This window comes from Echinops telfairi, unplaced genomic scaffold, assembly GCF_000313985.2.
Source record: "Echinops telfairi isolate 266 unplaced genomic scaffold, ASM31398v2 ScPeMD7_2573;HRSCAF=3158, whole genome shotgun sequence".
Taxonomy (NCBI): Eukaryota; Metazoa; Chordata; class Mammalia; order Afrosoricida; family Tenrecidae; genus Echinops; species Echinops telfairi.
In genome coordinates this window covers 1,423,227-1,440,288 of record NW_022106471.1, presented here as the reverse complement: position 1 = coordinate 1,440,288, position 17,062 = coordinate 1,423,227, and the positions used below count along the sequence as shown (strand labels likewise).

The following is a 17,062-nucleotide window of genomic DNA, read 5'->3' as shown; positions in this document are numbered from 1 at the left end:
AAAAAAAAAGCTCGTGGAAGCTGATGCCAAGGGTTCAACTAGAAATTAACTGTTTAGAAAATAATGATGGCAACTTATGTACAAATATGCTTGACACAATTGATGCATGGATTGTTATAAGAGCTGTAAGAGCCCTCAATAAAACGATCTTTTAATTAAAAAAAAAAGAAGAGGGGGAAGGCTCTAAAATTGATGTAAGGGTGATTGTACAATTCTCCGTGATATGACTGAACTATTGAAATATGCACATTACTTACACATTTTTAAAAAGAGAACAAGTTCAAGATCAAAGTCCTATGAGCTCTCTATCAGGTATCATGTAACAAGGAAGTTGAAAGAGGAAGGCGGATACATTGCATGTAAAGTTGATGGTTGAATGTGGGAATTCCTATAGGATTATTTCCAATTTCCCAGGAAAATATGGTTATTAGTTTAGGACTATAAAGGAGGCAGTCAGGAAGGGATATTTGAAGAGATTGGGAGGAGTATGATACAGATCCCCAGAACTCAAACTTATTAGAGAAACAGGTTTGCTAAAAGAGTGGAGAACTCATTTAAAGCATGTGACAAGAAATTAGAAGTGAAACTAGATGATACAGTTACATGATTTTTCTCCAATAATATCCAGTTACTTTGAAGTCGGTAGGGAAGAATTCAATTTGGGTTTCACTCATTAGGTGGTGGGCTGCTAGCCACAGGTCAGCAGTTCAAAACCACCAGCTGTTCCCTGCAGGAGAAAGATAAGGTTTTCTACTCCTGTAAAGATTCACTGCCTCAGAAAGCCAGAGGGGCAGTTATACTCTGTCCTACAGGGTGGAGATGAGTCGGAATTGACTCGATGGCAGTGAGCTTTTGGTTTTGGTTTTGGTTTTGGTACGTGCAACACACAGAGAGAAGAAAAAAAACTGGGGATTGTTGAAATCAGGGTCAGAGCATTGCACGACACCAGAAAATGCCGATCACCTAATACACGGTGTCTAAAAATTGAAAGGTAGACTTGAGGAAATGAAGTACTTACTAGATTTAACAACTATCATGATAGCTGTCAGGATTCAAATCCATCTCTGGTTGAGTCCAGAGACTACACATGGACAGTCTTTTCTACTTGGCCCTAGTTCACTTGAAAGATTCATCCAACAGTGATTTAAAAAATGAATAGCAGAAGCCTATATTCAAATATTTCAAATGGGGAGAAGTTTCCAACCCACCCCAGAACCCTAACCTATTTCTCGAAATAACAATACTCAAAAAGCCTATAAATCACCCTTCAAAAAAACTCAAATTATTTGTGGCATCAATCCACGTACAGGTATTTTTCCACCTTTCTAAAATACTATGCTGTGATTGAATAATAAAGTAAAACTTTCAGAACAAACTATTTGCCACAGGAAAAAAAATGCTATAAATGGTAGGTATGTGGACATACATGGTCAAGTTTACATCTTTTCACTTCTCAATAAGCTTTATCATCTCCAACATTTCTAATGCTCACATTTCCCCTACTCTCTTAGGCTCTATCTACTTTCTTCATAGGTTTTCTGATTGCTTAAAAAATATTTTTACTTTGTATAGGGGGACAATGAGACTGCTTTACACATTTAAACATGCTCATGAGATGTGAACTTACTGTGCGAATAACTAACTGCAATTACAGTGCAACTATGTTCTCTTGCTTGTTACTCATGAGCCACGTGCTTAACTACTTGTAGGATAGATAGTAATTTGGGGCAAAAATGGTGACAAGCTGTTTTAGCAAATCTCTGGACAGTAAAGTTCACAATGAGGGATACTGGACAGTAGAGTCCCAATACACACAGACACAGAAACTAGCAAAATGCCTGACAGCTTGACACTATTTGACAGAGATGCAAACAAACTTTTAGCAGAAAACCCATCAAGAAACTAAACACACACACACACAAATACAAATTTAAGAAGAGTCTTCTTAAAATACACTTCATACTATCAAAAATGTTTAGTGGCTCATTCCAGGGTACTCTTAACACAGTACACAATGTTGATATATGAATATCGACATGGGCGGCACAAATGGCTAAGCCCTTGTCTACAAACCAGTCTGTGGTTTGAGCCCACCAGTGGCTCCCACAAAGATTATAATCTAGGAAAAAAGAGGAGCTGTCATCAAGGGCTCAACAGAAAATAAATGTCTAGAAAATAATGATGGCAACACATGTACAAATGTGCTTGATACAACTGATGTATGGATTGTTACAAGAGCTCTAAGAGCCCTCAATAAAATGTAAAAAAAAAAAAAAGATTATAGCTTAGGAAATCCTATTTTGGGGGGGAGGAGCGCTCTACTATGTCATAGAGGTTCACTATGAGTTGGAATCCACTCAATGGCATGCAATACCATAGTTATAATATAAAAATAACCCAATAAAATCCAAGGTTACTAAAACCTTGGTGTACACATCATTCCCCGCCATGTCTCCATTTTTTTCAGTGTGATAGCTCTGTGATTGTTTTACGATAAAAAGTTAAGAACAAAACAAAACCAAAACCAGGTGAAAATATTACACCTTATGGAGGCTATTTTAAAGGTTTTATCCAGCTGTCACATTAAATATAAGCCATCTTCTTTATGCACCCCACGCTCATCTCCAATCTCACAAACTACACTGTCCTTCCCCAATGTCCAGAAATTTTAAGCCCATACTAATTAGTGTTAGGTATTTATTGAGTAAAAGAAAAAAGAAAAAATATATATACATATTAACATACAATTAAAGGAGGGGATTCCAAAATGTTGGAATACTTTGTTAGCTACTTTCACATTACTGTGATAATCTAATACAGGGTGACAATGTATTATATCCCTAAGTGAGATTTTAAATATTTATCTTTATTGGCAATTGCAACATCTTTACTTCACATATTCCAAAAACACATCAGTATGTTGCATGCATCAGGTGCTAAGTAAATGAGCAAATAAGCGAGGTTATCAATTACTAGTGAAATGAACAAGTTGTAGCTGGAAGAAAGATTAGTAATTAAACGGCGTATTTTCATTCTCTACTTTTAAAACAATACATATGCACTTTTATTGAGCTCACCCATTTGTTGAAAAAGGAGACAAAGCCATATCCCTTAGACTTTCCTGTTGCCATATCTTTAACCACTCGGGCGTCTCTGAAATCAGAAACAACCAGAAGTTTTAAATTGATAAACTGTTCTTTAGTTATAAAGTGAGAATTTCATATACAACTCATTTTCATGTGTCACCTTCATTAAAGTGAATCTTTAATGCAAACTCATTGTTTATTGTATAAATTATGTATTAGCAAATGAGTTTTAAATTTATAAACATGCAAATCAGTAACTTCTTAAATATGTATGTATACATTTTACAAAACTTTCTACCCACTTCAAAATGTTTTTTTTTAACTGTTAAATATTAAGCATGGTGAAAGCAGCTATTCACATGAATTATTTAACATTTACAGGTAGTAGATGAATGGCTTTCTTAACCATGTGATTTTACAGTTGGCTATTTGACACTATATTCTACCTCATCATTAAAAAATCATATGGAAAACTAGAAACTGAAAGAATGAAAAAGATATACTTCCCTAAGTTAATTAAGTTATTTCATTTTCTCAGATTAATTCTCACCCCAACCCCCCTTTTGGACCATGGGTAAACTGATAAATTTTGAGAACTTGCTATTTTTAGAAATGTTAAATCATTGAAGAAAAACACTAGACACACACCTTTAGCTTTACACTTTACAAGAGATCTTATACTGAATTTTATAATAGTAATCATAGAAGATTGATTGGAAACTACATGATATAAAAGGAAAATTTTTAAAAGTCAGAAAGTAAGAAAGCACGCCAACATTTGTCCACTGTGAACCGTAGCTTGTAGTTAGCCAGGGCAATCCTGTCCATTCTTCAGAGACTCTGCAAAATAACCAGAGCCCTATTATTTGAGATTGAGTCAAAACCCAGCCACGATAGCTAAAACTCCATACCTCAAAAAAGTGGACTCAAATTGTGCTTCACAGGCAATCTGCTTTTAAGTGAGCCAGGTTTGTCACAATGCTTGCTCTCTCAGGACACATGAACACAACAGGCACTTTCATAACAAAACCCAAGGCAGAAAACCATGCAATGTCACTTTATATTAAAATATACATAACCATATTTCAGATCAATTAGGAGTGACTTTTTAAGTGTTTGGGGTCAAAAAGCAAAGAGGTGGTGGTGAAAGGGATAAGGAACGCAAGTGATTTTTCAATATGTAAAAATATTTACTAAAAGATATGTATGGTACACACACATGCATTTAACTTCGCAGCTGATTCATTTCTAAGGCAAAATGTGCCACACTAACCTAAACTTAAGTTACAGGAAAAGTTCTAATCATATCAATTATGCAAGTACCATAATAGTTTTGATACAATATATTTTTTTAACAGGCCATCTGTTTTAGTGCAGCTTCTATAAACCAATCACTGTGATAGGCACTCTAAAGGGAAAAGCTCACGAGGGCCTTGCAGATGGTTCCCAATCTATTTCCTATAACCAAAAGAAAGAAAAAACAAAAACCAAAAAATCCCCAAGGACAGCAAGACGTGCTGCTGACTGCCAACATGTCTTTTGAAACAGGAACGCTAACCCCTTCTATAGCCATAAGCTCAGACAGTGTCTGAACTTATAAACTTCAACTGAAAATTATAAAACTTATAAAAAGGCCTTTCCAAGAAAAATCACTACATATCAATAATCATGGAGGATCATGAGAAAATCTATAGACTGAAAATATACCGATACGTTTACCAAAAAGAAATTATTGATTTCGGTAGTAAAATCACTAAAATTTTAGTATCACTTTCCTTAGGATTACTAATTGTAAGACAACTTTACTAATCTCAAACTAAAATTCCTAGGCTTTTTCAGAAAACTACTTTAATCAATAATGAAAGTATTTGAAATAAAGTAAAATAAAAAGGATTTGAGAAAATAGCTATTCCATCTACCAACAAAGTTAGAAAGGTTCTGTCTCTTTAAAGCTCAATTTCAGGAAAAGTTAGCCTTGAGATATAATCAACTCTGGACTCATTTCTCTCTGAAAGGATTCTCTGAGAAAGAAGCAGGCAGCGCTCTGGATCAGGGTTGTTAATCCTATGACAATAAATAAAATTTCAGGGATTTGTCACATCAAAATAAAAAAAATATGAAAATGTTGTATGCAGAGGTCTAGAGAGCCCTTCAGAGATCAAAGATTTAACACCACCTCATTTAAGATATTTAAAAGTTACCCAAATATTATCACAGCTTCAATGCAGATTAGGAGGAACAATCACATAATTAAATCTTCATTATATTCTTAACCAGTTCTCACACAGAAAAAGGTTTATAAAGCCCATTTATAAACTCAATTTCATCAATCTCTCTAAAGCTGGCCCCTTTAGTTACAGCCACATTGCTAGGTCACTGTTTTGGCATCTTACTAAATAAAACTCCCCCCAAATTCATTACGAATACTGATGGCAATCACTTCCCAAATTCATTACAAATACTGATGGCAATCACTTCCCAAACTCCTCACTGTTTCATCTCTGGTGATCAAACTAAGCTACACCCAACATTTCTTTATTACTGTACTTCTCATAGGAACCAAAATCATAAAGCAACCAGGAACTGGAAAATGATTTCTAAATTCAATAACTGCTTCTATTCTACAAAGTATTATAATAATCTTGTTGTTCTTACTGAAATATGGTTTTCAAAATAATAAAAGTATTCTACGTTGAATGCTTGCTACCTTCAGTGACCTATTTACAAAGGGCCTAAAATGTATTATTAATAACAAATGCAAGCAAGACAGTGCTTCACAAAATACTAAGACATCATTAAGTTAAAAAAAATAGGAGACATCAAAGAAATGTCATTCAACAACGACTTTTTAGATTGAATCATAGGGGTTTCTTTCATTTTCGAAGTAAATTGACTCAAAATGCCTGGTATCCTAAAAGTACCCAATTATTCCAACTCCTTAGGCATAGTTCAAGTTTACTAGCGATTATAACCAGGCTAGTAAGACATCTGGATAAAAAATTATAATACAGTAGTACAGTAGTAAATTTGTTTCTTTGAGGCTGATGATAACATAATGGGAAAATTATGTTGTTATCTATTTGAAATCGCTCAACAATGAAACCCATCTTATTGTTTAAAATTACCGCTCAATGTTCTCAGCAGAATCCTTTCCAGATTACTTATATATGTAAGATGGCTCCCAGTTGCAAGCATTTACAATTGATCTCCCATTACTTACGATATTCTTCCAAACGGTGCAAAAGCAGCTTTTATATCTTCAGTTGTAATTTCTGGACTGAGATCACCAACAAAGACATGGAAATGATCTTATAAAGGGAAGGAAGGGGAAGTGAAAAGAAAAATACAACTTTAGAATTAAAAAAGTACTAAAATCCAGTCAATAAATTATTCATAAAATTATTTGTGGATTAAAAAATGAAACAAAACAAAAATAACAATTTGTGGATTATCGTATAGTATATAACACTATTCTAAAACTATACAAATCCTATCCATTTTAGATATAATGAATCAAGGTAGACAATATGTAAAGATTTTCCTAAAAAGACTGATATACCTAACTTGAAAGTCGACAAGTTATATTTGAAAGCCAATTACTGTGCTGGAATAAGAATACAGACTAATGATAAATAACAAATTCATGTACTGGGGAAAAAATGTATGACTTATTCTAGTAATAATTATTTACTTTTATTTAGCTTACCACTATATTAAAATAAAACAGTGGTATTGTGAATTCTGTAGACTAGATTGGCCTCAGTTAAAACAATTTACTGAAGCTAGCTACATGATACACTTGGTTTAACCATATTTTGTGAAGAACAATCAAAGAAATACCTTGCATTGCAACAGTTTGATGTTAAAGTATTTGACAGTTTTCTCAAAAGCCAACAGTTTTGGTTGCCCAGACATTACACCATTCAGTTTATGTGAATCCATGTGCAAGTGAACTAAGACTGAAGGCAACAGAATGAAAACAGTAATCCCTTCACTTTACATCGTCATTAAAAAAAACAATGGAGAGAAATACGATCCTATATCTGAAGTTTGTTAAAAAAAAAAAAGACAATTCTCAAAAACAAAACAAAAAAAACACCAAGACACTTATAAATAGTTGGACCAACACTTCATAAAGGACACACACACACACACACACATATATATATATGTTTTTTTGGATAAAGTATATTTGGAAAGAAAAGTTACCCCTATTTGGCAGGCCTTAAGCAACATATTGGGTTGCCATTTGGGAAACACAGTTTCAGGAGCAACTCAAGCATTCTGAAGCTCTGGGTATGAAGCACGGATCGTGACCTCAAGGAAGCAGGGTATCTTGCCCTTTAGTTGATGAAATATTTCTAAGACATCAGCTGCTATCAAAGGGGTCAGAGAGCTTGAAATAGCACCAAAGTAGTGGACAAGCCACACTCAGTCAACACTGGGAAGAAGGGGGAAAAATATTGCCAGAGACAAATAGATATACGACCCTCCCCACCCCCTCCCCCAATATCAAACAAAAAAACTTCAGGTGGTTAGTGAATACCCTTTTCAAGAGATTTCATTTTATGTTTAAGAAGATACAATTACCTTGTGAACGCTGTGTGCTGACAACGGTACTACCTGATGACAAAGATTAGATTTGTTCTTAAATTTATTAACACAAACACATTAAATCATATCTTAGGATAACGATCAAAACATTACTGCAAATAAGTATGATGTTTATAAGCTTTATAACAAAAGTACTGTGTACAATAAAAAAAACGTTCAAAGGGTATTAAATATACTTACTGCTTGTATCTTTCTTTTGGCTGCTGGGAGTTGTTGCCCAATTCACTTTGACTTCCTAAAAAACATTTTTTTCTATATTTAAACTCCATAAGCTTACAGTCAGATATTATTAGATTTACATCTAGGGTTCCATAGGGGAGTATGAGTTTGAGATGAAACATGCAAGAGTAGAGTTCTAGCCTGAGTTTCAATACCCTGTCTTCCAACCAAAAGCATCAGTTTACTTTTCCTTCGTTTATTCTCCCCCTTGATATCCGACATTGCTAGCTGTTTCATTGCACTGCGAGCAAACATTTTTTTAAAGTATCATGTGCACTGCACCATGGCAGAAACTAAGATTTCTGTCCTTAAGAGCTCTATTTCATCCTTTCTATATTAAATAATTAATGGACTCTGCTGTAAAGTTCACCCATTTAAAAAAAGAAATCAAACTATGCATCTTCCAAGTTTCCAGTACAAGTCACCTGTAATTATGACAGCTTACCTTACCCATTATCTTCCGCCCATTCATAGCAGCTAGTGCTGCAGCTGCATGACGATGCTCATAAAACTCCACAAAACAATAGGGATCATTTCCAGCTGTCTGTTGGAGAGAAAACACACAACCAACCTTAAGCTTTATATTCCCAATCCCTTTATTATGGAAAACTTTTTTTTGGAGGGGCGATTTTATACATCTCAGTTGTCAGGCCATGAGGTAATGAAGGTAAGGAAATTTTTAGGCAAGCAAACAAAATATGAATTACTACTATTATTGAAAGCTACCTTCTTCGACAGATTTTATACAATTTAACCTTCTATTAATGACTAAGGAGCCCTGGTGGTGTAGTGGTTAAGAGATGGGCTATGATCTGCATGGTTGGCAGTTTGAAATCAACACCAGCCCCTCGGGAGAAAGATTGGGCTTTCTACGCCAGCTAACCATCTCAGAGACCCACAGGGAGTCACTATGAGTCAGCACTGACTTGATGGCAGTGAGGTGAGGATTAACAACCAAGCATCCAAGTATGAAGGGGTAAATATGTTTCCCCTTATTATCATATATAATCCCTAATTTACAGTATCATTGTTTCATGTATAATTAATAAAATCTTTTTTAAATTGTATATTTCGAACTAATTGCTAAATTGAGTAAATATTCTGGAACAAAGAATATTAATAGGCATTAGACTATGTTAGGTAGCTTTTAAAATTAATCTATGCATATATGTCATGTTTTTATACTCCAAATATAAAATTAAAATGTGTAAATGTATTCCAAATGTGTGAAGAAAATGAAACTTAGATTTGAATTAGAAAAATTTTTGAAGGTGAGCGAAAGTCCAAATTTATAATAAGTAGCAAAGGTTAATCTAAGTAGATTCTTCTGTAGGTCAGGAACCATAAACAATTTGTCTAGTGATCTTTCCCCAGGGAAACCACCGAACCAGCGGTTCTCAACTTGTGGGCTGCGACGCCTTGAGGGATCAAACAACCCTTCCACACGGGTTGCCGGATTCATAACAGTAGCAAAGTTACAGTTAAGAAATAGCAACAAAAACAATTTTATGGTTTGGGGGTCGGTGGGGGTCACCACATGAGGAACTGTACTAAAGGGTTGGGCATTAGGAAGGTTGAGAACCGCTCATCTAGAAGATCTAGAATGGGCCAGACAGGGGAAATACTAGCAACATGTGAACCAATGTAGCTCAGTCTGGATTTAAATCTTTGGTTTATTCAAATCTTCATATATAAAGTGGGAAGAATATTTATTCTGATGTTACTATTGAGGACCTATGATAACTCATCTAAAACAATAAATCTCCAGATTAACCAATCAATTTACATCACCAAATCAACTCATTCCCATCGAGTTGACTCAGTCATTCATAGTCACAAGGGCAGAATCCTCCCTGTGGGTTTTTGAGACTGTAACTCTTTAAGAGAGTGGAAAGTCTGGTCTTTCTCACGCATAGACAGGTGGTTTCAAACTGCTGGCCTGAGGTTAGCAACTCAATGTGTAATGGTTGAGCCATGATGCCTCCTTATTTATACAACATACAAATTATTATGATACCTTGATGTTCCCATCTGTTCTCGATATGACTGTCTCTTCTCTTTTACCTTTAATCAGTAAAACAAACTCATCAACCCCAAACTGATTAAAATCTCTATGAATTTAGATTGCAGAAACCAACTTTAAGATTTGTGGAAATACTGGCTTTAATATATAAAAAAGAAAGTTAACTATGTAAAATACCCTTACATCCATAATCATTTTGCAGTTTTTACAAGGCCCAATTTGGCTAAAAAGCTGGAGAATTAGAGCTTCTGTTACATCTCTGGAAAGGTTACCAACATACCTGAAACAGAGAAAAAGAAGTTGTCATTGTAATTTTGCGTTGATTATTTTTAAGGTTGTTTACAGAAATATGTATTTTGAAATTAATCAGGTCTTTGATTTAAGCTTTAGTAACAGAACAGCTCAAAATAAAGTTTGACAAAACATCACAATCTCTTTCAAAAAGGATACAAAACTTTATTTGCAAATATATTAGACACAAGAATTATTCAATGTTAAAGCCATTAGATGAAAGGCTAGTGTGTAAATTGATAGTCACGTGGGGCCTAGGTTAACACAGATACCACTTACCAATTGCACAGAGGACCATTTTTAAAATGTGAAATTTTGGCCAATACCACTTGGATTCAGTGTTTAAATATCAAGTACTTTTATTTACACTACATGTTCAATATGAAGTATAGTGTCACCTATGAAATATTCAAATAAAAAAGCCTTGGTGGAGTAGTGGTTAAAAACTTTTAACCGCATGGATCAGTAGAGTTCGAATCTACAAGTAGCTCTGAAGGCAAGATGAGGCTATCTGTTCCTATTAAGATTTAAAGTCTTAGAAACCTACAAGGGCAGTTCTAGTATGTCCTATAGGGTCACTATGAGCCTGATATTGACTTGATTGAGGTTGGATTAACCTACATCTAATCAAATTTAAATGTAGTCCAAGTATGCAGGCTATTGCCATAAAAAACAATCATATAAATCCAGTCGTGGGGTACTTTGTAAAATGTTTGTTCTCTTTAAAAGAAAATTAATGTCCAGATTTTTAAAAGGCTGTTCTTAATTAACAGGATTGGCCCTGACAACCAAACACGTAGAATGACCCTTGACTAGGTCCATGGATGATGGAAGAATGTACTGGGACTATGGAGCAATTTCAAACACTTACAGAACATGTACATGTGCCCAGATAATAGTGAGGAAAAGAAAATACGATATAGTTTTTATCTTGATTGGCTGGGAAATATAAAACAATCATGAACACAAGACAGTCATCATGGGGTAACCTGGATAGTTTTAACCTATACTTGCTATGGACATTGAGCATTCAAGATTAGTTGAGAAACAGGCATCTAGCAGAGAAACAACAAGCCCACATGGAAGAAGCACACCAGCCTGCACGTTCATGAGGTGTAACAGGCATCATAAGATTCCAAACAAACAAAGCCATACTGTTGAGAATGAGGGGGGTTGGAGCAGAGACCAGAAACCCATCTGTAGACATTGGGACATCCCCGCACAGAAGGGTCACAAGAAGTGATGAGTCAACCGGGGCATAGTATAGCACTGATGAAACACACAATATTCCTCTGGTTCTTTGAGGGTTCCTCACCCCGCACTATCACTGTGGGCTAGACCAGAGTATACGCACAGGAACAGATAAGAGATAAAGAGCTCATGACACACGGACTCCAAGAACAGGAATGGGAGTAGCGAAACCAGGAGGGTAGAGGGAAGGTGGGAAGAAGGAACTGTTCATCAATTGCAATCATTGATATATAATCACACCCCACCCCCACGAGACAACCAACAAAACCATGGGGAAAGGGGGAGAAAGGGAGACAGCGATTGGTATAAGATATGAAAATAATAATTTATAATTTATTAAGGGATCACGAGGGGGGAGGGGCTGATACTAAGGACTCAATAGAAAGTAAATATTTAGAAAAGAATGATGGCAACATATGTAAAAATATGCTTGATACAATTGATACATGGAAGATACAAGATGAGCCTGAATGAGCCTTCTTGCAGTATCCAGAATGAAACAAGTGCTTAAAAAACTTTTTCTTTTAAAGACATCACTATAGGTAAGACACAGTCACGGATGCTGAAATTAGCTGAAAAAACTTGGAGAATATTTGCGAAGTCTCAAAACATTTAAAGTTATTGGCTTTGAATAATGAATTGGTAGTTTTAGCATATCTACAAATTCTCTGATGTATGTTCTATTAGACTATTAGTTGCCTTCTTCTAGCTGTTTCTGACTCATAGTGACAGTGTGCAACAGAATGAAACACGGCCTGACCCTGTGAGACCTCCTCGTAGTCCTGAGTCCACGACTGCTGTCACTGTATCAATCCATCTCACTGCGGGTCTTCGGTTTTTGCTGACCTTTATCATGCAAGATGTCCTTTCTCCTGGGACTGTTCTCTCCCAATAACAAGCCCATGAGATAAAATCTTGCCATCCTTGCTTCATAGGTGCACTCCAGTTATATTTCTTAATTCTCCTGCAAGTCCAATCTTTAATATTCTTCAAACATCATGGCGTGACCTTAGACCTCAAAATGACATCTTAACACTTTGAATACTTTGAAGAGATGTTTTTTGGCAGATTTGCCCAATGAAATATATCACTTGTTTTCCTGGCTGATACTTCCATGGGTGTTGATTATAGATCCAAGTAGAATGAAATCCTTGGTCACTTCACTCTGTTCTCCATTTACCTCGATACTGCTTATTGATCAAGGTGTGAGGACTTTTATGTTGTAATATAATCCATACTAAAGGAGATCAAAGTCTTTGATATTCATCTTAAGTGCTTCAAATCTTCACTTCTAGCAAGCAAGGCGGGAGCATCTGCCTATCAAAGGTTGTTAATGAGTCTTCCTCAAATCCTAATGTCAACTTCTTGTCACATAGTCCAATTTTTATTATTTGCTCAGCATAGATTGAATAAGTATGGTGAAAGAATATAATAATGTACATGTATTCTGATTTTTAAACTACTTATCTCCTTGCTTTGTTCAATAATCTGCCTCTTGATCTATGTACAAGTTCTGCGTGATTATAAATCACATTTTTTGCAATGTTATCCAAAGTTTGTTTTGATTCATATAGTTGAGTACTTCTGCATAGTCAATAAAACACAAGTAAACATCTTTCTGGTATTCTCTGCTTTCAGCCAACATTCATCTGACATCCCTCATTCTATGTTCTCGTCTAAATCCAGTTTGAATTTCTGGTAGTCCCTGTCGATTTACTGCAGTTTCTGTATTGAAGTCATCTTTAGTAAAATTATAATTACATGTGACATTAATGATGTTGTTCAGGAATTTATGCATTCTATTGGATCACTTTTCTTTGGTACAGGCAGGCATAAAGCTGTCTTCCAAATCTCTTGGCATTGACTTCAGTGCTTCTAGGATTGCATGCAGTTATTGAAACGTTTCAATTGACATTCCATCAATTCCTGGAGCCTTGTTTGTCACTAATGCCTTCAGTGCCTTGAATCTTGATCGCATGCTGCCTGAATGGCTACATGTTAATCAATTCTTTTTTGGTGCGGTATTTCTTCCATCTTCTATTGATGCTTCTTGAGTCATTCAATTTTTGCCTCCAAATTCCTTTAATACTGTAACTTGAAACTTGCATTTTCTTCCTCCAGATCCTTCAGCTTGAGGAAGTCTGCCTTGGTTTCTTAACCCTAAGTGTTTGCATTTTTTCCCTTATAATGCATGACTGTCTTTTCAAGTCTCACTCTGAAATCTTCCACCAGCTCATGTCTCCCATTTGCTTTCGATACCCTACATTCAAGAGCAAGTTACATCCGTGTTGGTCTTTTTCTTTCTTACTTTTTAATGACCTTTTGATGTCTTCCCCTAAGATGTTCTTGATGTAATACCATTATTGTTTATCTAGTTTTCAGTCACTGGTATTTAATGCATCTAGACGAATTATAAGATGGTCTCTAAATTCATGTGGGATATAGTCAAGACTGTACTTTTAGCAATCATGAACTTGTTTTCATTTTCTTCAACTTGACATACCTTTGTAAATAAAACCTAATTATTGTTGATTTCATTCTCACATGCTACACCTGATCCTCTGGTAATTACTATTGCTCTATTTTCTAAACATATCTGGAATCTAATCACTTCTCCCCTCCCAAAAGAGCATACTTTCTAAGGCATTTTCTCTCTTACCTGTTATTGTCAAAATTGCTTGACTAATTTTTTATTAATCTACTACTTGTCCATTTTTTTCTGCCCCTTTAAAGGTTAGGAGTATTACCACCTCCTCTATTTAAAACCTCTTGACTTCCATTTGCCCCCAGATAAAAGGACACCGCCCTCCTAGAGCCCTGCAGGAACGTGAGTTTTCAATCCTCCTTTCTATGTTCCAGGAGTCCATAGTGGGCTGTGTGTTGGGTTGCTAATCCCAAGGTCAGTAGTTCAGCAGCTCGTCACTTCCTGGGAGAAATAAGAGATGTTCTATTCCTGTAAAGAAACCCACAGGGGCAGTTCTATTGCTTAGAGGCCCTCTCAGAGCCACAAAAGACTTGATGGCAGTGAACATGGAGTTTGTGGTTTCCCATGTTCACGCTCCCGAGGCTACCCCTGAGGGTCTTATTGCTTGTTATCAAAGAATGCCATTTCTTTACTACTTTAGAAATATTAATACTTCCCCACCTTCCCTACTCAGGAATCCTGGCAGTGTGATGGGTTAAGAGTTGGGCTGCTAACCACGGTCAACAATTCAAAATCATCAGCATGCAGTAGATGAGGCCTTCTGCTCCCATTAAGACTTATAGTGTCAGAAACTCAAAGGGGCAGTTCTACTCTGTCCTATCAGTCACTATGAGTCGGAATTGATTTAATGGCAGTAAGAGTGAGACCTTCTTATTTGGCATTATTTTTCTCGTTAGCATGTATTACCATGTAACATATTTATTTATTCATCACCTTCCTTTCTATAAGGTGAGCTCTTAAAAGGTGTTATAATTACTGTTGTATCTGGTATCTAGAGCATGACAGGTGGTATGCTGTCAAATACTGTTAAATGGATGTTTCTAGTATATGCTTAATTACCAATAGTTACTAATAGTTATGTGGAAACAGGGAAAATATTATCTAGTATACCCTCTCTCCTCAATTATGAAATTACCTGTAACGACTTGAAAAAATATCATCCAACACACCTGTCTTCTCACTATCAACAGGGCTAGGTCTCAAAGACCAGTCCATGATGGAAAAATGTGTCATGTGACAATGGAGAATAAGCCCATCAGATCACAGGAGGAGGGATGACAACATCAACAGAGACTACTGTCATCCAGTAAGAGGCACGGCCCACCTAACCCTATCCGTCACAGTCAAGAGTTTATTCTTGCCTCACACCTAGGCACTTGTTCCTGCCACGCACACTGCAGAACAGATATTTTACTGCTGTAATAAATGTGACATGCTGGATAGAGTCAATAAAAGAAAGGTGTATTTAAATATCTGATTTAGTGGTCTGCCCTCAATGTTATCATCTGATGAGAACAGTAAGAGTGAAAAGACTAGCTGAAGCAATCAACACACAGAACTGCTAGGGCATCACAAACGATAAAGCCAAAGGTCCATGGAGAGGAGTGGGATGGGTAATAAGAGTAAAGGGTAAGTGCGAGGTGACAGAAAGGTGAGGCCCACATTAATATACAGCAATTATTTAGTTGTAGGCTTTTAAAGTTTTCTACAACTTAGCGAACTGCATTCTTAGGATATGTGAAACCTGTAAAATAATTGTATAAAACCTGTGGCATTAAGTCAATTCTGACTCACAGCAACCCTAAAGGGCAAAGTAGAACCAATCCCTAGTGTTTCTAAGACTCAGTATTAATGCAAACAGAAAAGACTCATCTATCTCCTTTAGAGCAGATGGTGGGGCTCAAACTGCCAACCTTGTGGCGAACAGTCCAAAACAATAACCCACTATCACTAGGGCTCCGTCAGTAAGTGTACAGCTATCTCAAAAAAGGGTGAATACCCATAAACATTTGAGAGTACATTAAATAAAAGATGTTACAGATACTTGGATTTGCAAGAATTAATGCCCATCATCTAACACCAATGGTATTTTTTCTGGTGTGTAGCTTCAACTAATTCAATGATTTAAAAGTGACCAAAGGTCAATTCAGACTATTTAAAATACTCACCAGAGAGGCAGCCTCGGTAGTACAACGGTTAAGCACTCAACTGCTAACAAAAGCATGCCAGTTTGAATCCACCAACTGCTACTTGGGAGAGTGATGTGGCAGTCAGCTTCCATAAAGTGTACAGTGTGAAGCCCCTATAGGACAGTTGTTTTGTCCTATAGGGTCACCATGAGTTCACTGGACAACAGGATTGGTTTTTCAAATCAACCAGGTAAATTTTTCTAGAAACAAAGGTCATCCACTAAGTGCTACATTGTTTCAAGGTAAACTGCAGGTTACCATATAAACTAACAGTAACTATTAAATCAAGGAAGTCTGGTTATACGGGTCAGGTTACATATAGATCATAAATATTAACTTAAAACAGAGGTTTCTGAAGATTTTAAAAATTACATTGGATTTCCTAACAGCTGTAAAGCTACAGAGTTACCCAAAGAGAGCTAAAATCGCATTTTTCAACGCAGAGTGTTCTCAACCCGCCAATATTCCAGAAGTAAAACAAAGGGCCACGTCAAAAACTCTTTGAGCTTTTCCTTCATTTCTGAGAAAAGCCAACAAAGGCAGGATCCCCTCCCCCGACAATACTTGGATCGACAAAAGGAGAAAACAGTGGGAACTTAGACGACAAAGAAAACAGCTTAGGGTGAGGGCCTTGAGCTCCCTAAACCCTTGCACCGCACTCAAAAGACCGAGGCCTTTATCAACTGTTGCTTCCTAAAAACTGCCCGTTGGCTCGGCAGCACGTCCATCACGAGCAGCACGGGCTGATGGAGACGCACGGAACCCGCGTCCCCTCGGCGGAGCACGACCCCGGCGGGAGACAGGTCCGTTTTGGACAAGCCTCGGGCTGCCCGCCCGCCCGGGGAGGGTGATGGGGGGCGAGGGGCCGCGACGCAGAAGGAAGGACAGCGGGACGGAAACCAAC

The 17,062-nt window shown here is 36.6% G+C and overlaps 1 protein-coding gene across 1 annotated transcript in view; it reads right to left on the bottom strand.

Annotated features, from left to right (window-relative positions):
• Window positions 1-17,062, bottom strand: part of TIA1 (TIA1 cytotoxic granule associated RNA binding protein) — a 27,983-nt gene that overhangs the window by 10,133 nt on the left and 788 nt on the right. The window contains 6 exon segments of the mRNA XM_045294181.1: window positions 3,078-3,153; window positions 6,307-6,394; window positions 7,677-7,709; window positions 7,881-7,935; window positions 8,365-8,463; window positions 10,126-10,222. Coding sequence (XP_045150116.1) covers window positions 3,078-3,153; window positions 6,307-6,394; window positions 7,677-7,709; window positions 7,881-7,935; window positions 8,365-8,463; window positions 10,126-10,222 — 448 coding nt within the window.